Raw genomic sequence first — 6,000 nt, 5'->3', positions numbered from 1 at the left:
CCCCTGGCTTAAAGAGTCAGAGTTGCTCACAGGCAAAAAACATAGACATAAATTACAAATGCAGCTGAACTGTCAGGCTGAAAAACACATACAATTTTTTTAAAGTAATAATTATGCTGCATAGGCGAGGGATTGTTTATTCTGCCATGTTCATTGGTACAGACCAGTAACCTCACAAAAATGCCCTGACTGAAATATTTGCAATCACAGAAAATTGACAACAGCAATTATTTTTTTGCAGTAATGTTCACTGCTTTACTGATGTATATATAATTGCTGTTGATTTGTTTCCACACAAAGAACTGCACTTACTTCTATTCAGATAAACAGTTTCTAGCAAAAGCATACGTATACAGTGAATATTCACACCTGACTTGTACTATTACTATCTTACATTTTATAATGCTTTTTATATAAAAGAATATTACAGGTAGTATATATCAATAGTATATGTTTTCTAAAGGTGGTATTTATTATGACTTTATAGGGTTGTGATTAGTTTAATTTAAAAATTATTTCAATTCTGTGCCCCTGTCCCTTTAATATTTTTATTTGTTCCTACTTATGAAACCAGAAGGATACAGATGTTTTTGCTCTTTCTACATGCTTGGATCCATGGGATTCATATTAAATGGGGTATATTGGATATATAGGTAAATTCATGGAAAATATATGTCATTACTTCTTGAAGCGTCAGTGCCAACAAACATGGACCTTTTTTCTATTGTATAATGTTATTGCGGACTCAAGTAGGTTAATCCAGTGCAAATATGAGAAACAAAGACACAGATTACAAGAGCCATTAGAAATGTTTATTGATGAAATGCAAGGGGATTTGTGTTCAGGGCACCAGCTGTTGCAGTCTGTAGCCAAGCAGGTGTTTCTTTCAAATTTAAACCATGATGACCTGGAAAGAAAACAAAGAAAAAAGAGACAATTATTAGACTATAGCAAGTCACTGGTTGTATAAGAGAAAAGGTGGCGAGAAACAGACAAGGAGGGTAATTCTACCTCTGGCACCATTTCCAGTGTTAGGTGTGCGAATAACATCTGCACCCAGTTCTTTGGGGAAGCGTGCTGGGCACAGAGGAAGCCCTGGAGATATTGCCTGGTCAGGAGGTGGCAATAGATTCAGGGTTCCCCTGTGTCAGTAGGCAGAGCAGCACTCGATTTGCAAAGGATGACAGGAAGGGCTGAGCAGCACTAATTAAAACTATCAGGAAGTGCAAAGAGTGCATTTTGAAGCAAGCCTTTAATGCATGGGTAATGCATGCAATTGTAAATGATTCAACAGTGTTAGCTCCTGGGGTTGTGCAGTAAAAGGAAGTTTTATACATTTTGTTTTTGAATGTACATGGAAAGTATATGGAAACATGTTGCATTTCAACATGTTGTAAATCTATTTTCTTTCTATCTGTTGCTATTCATTTTTTAGCAATCAATATCCAAAAGACAAAGACTAAATGAAATTAATTTTGAGTGTGTACATAAATACATTTTACAATTCATTAAAAAAAAAACCTCAGTGAATATATATGGCATAAATGGGCCTGTACATAGTTCATTCCTGACCAAATTGGAAAAGTCAGTCTGCAGAGACTATCCCATTGGCTGCTCTGTTATTGAGTACTATCACGAATGAGTTACTTTTATTAAAACACATTACAAAACATAAGAATACAGGGGTGTAGTAAGCATGCAGGGCTGAAGCATATTATTTATAAGGCTAACTCAGGGCTCATATCTCTTCCCCTATCCACTTTTTTTTTAGTCTATACACTTCCATAAATCACATGCATACAGCACACCCACTATACTCTTTATGAAAGAGGGCAGTGAGCAGTCACTAAGAAGATTTTGCATTACAAGGACATACACTGAGTTACTAAAAACTACATAAAAAGGTTTTCACATTACTCTTTTTAGGGACATTTGTAATTACCCTCTTAGTAAACAGGCCTACATCCATTGAAATCTTCACTGCCCAGAATTTCTTTCCAAGCACACAACCTTGGGGTTCTAGTTATCCATCAGCAAATATGGCGCAGTTTCATGGGTGCTTGCAAGTACTGTGGACATGGGACACATTTACCACTGTTTAAGTGAGGGCACTCTCTGTGTAACTTGGCAAAACATACTGTAGCACTACTTGACAGGATTCATTTACTAACAAAAGTACAGAGTGCAAAGCAAAAATCACATTCAAGCCACCATGTTGTTTCCCACTTTACTATCATTTGAATTAAATGGCGCATACATTGCCTTTGCTGGCACCATAAGTGGTCAAAATTGCATATTTTATGAAGAAGCTGATGCTTAAAATGTCCAAAATGGAGTCAACATGTGACATATGGAAGGCCAAGAAGCAAACAAACCCAGGAAGTAAACCCCTTATCCAGGAAAATTGAAGCAAAAAGTCAATTTGACAAGGTGTAAGTATGTTGGATAAATGCAAGCAATTCTGTAAATATAGCTTTAAAATATCTTTTGCACTTGAGCCCTAATATGTTTAGACGAGCAAGACCAAACTGCAATTGTATTGTGACACAATAATATTTTCACACCAACATCAACTCATCTTTCCTGTCCTGAAGGATTTCATGGCTGGAATAGGATTAAGGTATTTGAACTTATTTAAAAAACAAATCAAAAGGAACTGTAATTATCTTCTTAGGTTAAATGAAACGCAAAATCAATTCTATATGCTACCAAAGACAGACAGGAAAACTCCTTTCCCCAAAATAAAAATGAAAATGATAACTGATTTGGTTGGGTTTGCTAAAATTCACTCTTGCGACTTTAACAGGAGAGAATATAGTAGCAAATGAACAGGAAGAGGAAGATAGGGCCACATAGTAATTAAGTTGCTGTTTGCAGGATATTGTGGGTCTTTAGAATACAGTCTATTTATATATATTTAGATTCAAGGTATCAAAACTTAATTTTTTGTCACTCTTTTACATGCACAAACACAGAGTATTCTTACAAAATATGACTAATACTATATATTAATTTGTATTAATTGAAGTTTGGAGCTGATTCATAGTTCTACTTTGTAAAGAAATGAAGTCATTGATATGAATAAAGGATCTGCCAGTCTGGGCCCTTCAGCCTGTAGCATTGTAGTTTGTGTCATTTCTTGTATCACTATTGAAGAGATCTTGGTGCAAATGAAGTGCAGTATGAAAAATAAACCATAGTGTTTTGGAAGAAACTTTATATATTTATATGAATATTTTGTTTAAATAAAGATAAGAACTTTACAGACAATGACAGAATAAACTATATACTATAAAAAAGAGACATGTGATGCTTGACTTACATATAAATGTACATTTACTTTCTATATAACAGTTGCCATAATTGTGCAAATAATTAGTATAATACTATTCCATGCGCTTAAATTCAGGCTTTAGTATGTGCTCACAGGGGCATATTTGATGCACCTGTTATCACTATGAAATTATATTTCCTTACATAAGTATAATAATTGGCTGAGACAGAGTCTGTTTTAAGCAAATAATTCTGATTTTTTTAAATTGTTTCTTTTTTCTCTGTAATAATAAAAACAGTACCATGTACTTGATCCTAACTAAGCTAAATAAATCCATATTAATAGCAAAATATCCCCAGTGAGTTAATTTAGTGTTTAAATTAATTTTTTAGTTGAGTTAATGATTAGTGATCCAAATTACGATAAGATCCCTTTTCTGGAAATCCCAGCATTATTATTATTCAGAATGCTCATAAAGCATTCTGGATAATAGATTTGATACCTCTACTTCAATACCTTCTGTTATACCAAGCATATCCCCAAAACAATATAATTAAAGGGATACTGTCTTAATTTTTATGTTGTACTTTTTATTTCTAAATTACACTGTTTACATAGCAAATAATTCACTGTACCATTTAAATAGTTATTCTTGAACAAACAAATGTATTTTGTGTTAGCTGTAATATTGGTGTTTAGGCAGCCATCTCAGTGCATTGTGCCTGAGTCTGAGCTTTCTAAAAGAGTCAGCGCTTTCAGATAACCTATTGTCTCCTACTCCCATGTAACTGGAGGAGTCCCAAGCCGGACTTGGATCTGTTAACTCATGTGTTTTGAAAAAAAAACATGTTTTCCCATAACAGTATTCCTTTCATTTTCTTTTTACTTTCTAAGGAACAAACATCACCAAATGAGTGAATCTTTGAACCTTTTAGTATTCAATGCATTCACCTGTGCCTTAGTGTTAAATGTATTAAATTGGCCCACTCACAGTCACCACTTCATGCAATGAATATGATTATTATTATTATGACATTTCACATAAAGCACATAGTGATAAGTACTAAGACTACTGTATGTAATAAATGACCCCCCTGTCTATAAAACCCTCCTTTCCTTATGTAATCTGCCAAATATGTTAATGATGAATCATTTCCAGTATGCCCATGCAGTTAAAATGTGTGTACAATGGGAACATTTGTGCCAACAATATCATTATATGATTTGCATGTTATTGCCAGTTTATTCATACTTACATTTTATGCTGAGAACACTGCTCAAGAAGGCCCCTGTACATTGATGGTGGTCACAGTAGCAAGGAAACACCTCTGAAACAGCCTGTCTGGATCTTGCGGTTGGTTGTCACAGTCCAGTTTATGGCTCAAAAAATGACGTTTGAAACCATTGGGTGCAACTGATTGGCTGGATCTGCTGGGGCCTTCTAAGGAATTTTGTTCTGTCCCTGAAATAATAAAATGAAGAGGGAGCATCAAGATGCAATATATTTCTGTTTTATTTGTTCATGTAAGAAAAACAGCAGGAGCCAATATTAATGGAAATGGATTTGAATGTTACTATTTTAAGCTTAAGACGGCTCATTTACTGGTGATGAGATGGGGCAAAGTCAAGAAAAATAGAGCAAGCTGCTACATTTTTTTGCACTTGTTTGCTGTCATTGTCTGTTGGTGCAGGCCCCGTGCTTCTTCCATGAATACAGCACTGCACTTGTTAGTTAGAAGTGTATTTATGTGGGGTGGGCAGAGGGAGGAACATAGACATCACCTCTCCAGCTTCTTACCAATGCCCTAAATTGTGTGCAGATACATAAGCTTGGGAGTGCTTATAAACTAATCAATGAGAATTCCATTTCTTTTGTCAGGAATCTTGAGCTCTTGTCACAGCCATATTTTCTCTATATTTGCATGTAAAAAGTATAATAATTATACAAACTACATTCTTATATAGTGGGGTGTTATTTATCTCCTTTATGTATCATATGTATCTGAATATAATAGTTATATGTTCATTACCCTTGAATAGACATGTTTAAGGAGTTCCAAAACTGGGTGTGTTTCGACATAACTTATCTGTAGTTGTTTCTATTCGGATTTTACAGGATGCCTGGATCACACTATTATTGACAGTAATTGTTGCATGTACGTACAAGGGAATGAAAAAACAAAATACTCAGACAAAACACATGCAGATATGGGGGAAGAATCTTTTGTAAACACAATTGCTAAAGTAGACACACTCAGATAAGTGCAATTCTTGAAAAAACTCTGCATTGTGGCAAAAAAAAGTGAATTGCATTCACAACCTGCAAGAGTGTAGCCCTGGATACAGCACTTCCACAATATATAATGATTCTCCAGTGTGCACCAGGAAACTTTGTCTTGCTTGGATTATGCTTCAGCCTTCTGTTTGATTTAGGGAGTAAAGGTGGCCATACATGGGCGGATTTAAGCTGCCAATTTGGGTCCTTCAGACCAATTATCTGCCTGCGTATGGGCACCCCCAACAGGCTTATGCGACCAATATCTGGGCTAAAATTGGGCAGGTGTCGTTCAGGCAAATTTTATATTGCTGCATCAGCTCATTGCTGCAATCCTCACTCCTATTCCCGTCATTGTAGTTTGATCATTTAGCCAAACGATTGGATTACTCCGACATAAGGTGAGCATATCAGTGGAATGATCCGCTTGTTTGGCAAGCCTAGTACACAA

At 35.4% G+C, this 6,000-nt stretch overlaps 1 protein-coding gene across 1 annotated transcript in view; it reads right to left on the bottom strand.

Annotated features, from left to right (window-relative positions):
- Positions 1–798: 798 nt before the first annotated feature.
- Positions 799–6,000, bottom strand: part of shisal2a (shisa like 2A) — a 46,514-nt gene continuing 41,312 nt past the window's right edge. Inside the window, exons 3-4 of the mRNA XM_018093245.2 lie at positions 4,531–4,736; positions 799–907 (exon numbers count right to left, since the gene is read on the bottom strand). Coding sequence (XP_017948734.1) covers positions 4,552–4,736 — 185 coding nt within the window. The 3' untranslated portion in view covers positions 799–907; positions 4,531–4,551. The remainder of the gene's footprint in view (positions 908–4,530; positions 4,737–6,000) is intronic.

Source organism: Xenopus tropicalis, chromosome 4, assembly GCF_000004195.4.
Source record: "Xenopus tropicalis strain Nigerian chromosome 4, UCB_Xtro_10.0, whole genome shotgun sequence".
In the NCBI taxonomy this organism is placed as follows: Eukaryota; Metazoa; Chordata; class Amphibia; order Anura; family Pipidae; genus Xenopus; species Xenopus tropicalis.
The sequence above is the reverse complement of the archived record's forward strand: the minus strand, read 5'-3'. Positions and strand labels throughout refer to the sequence as shown.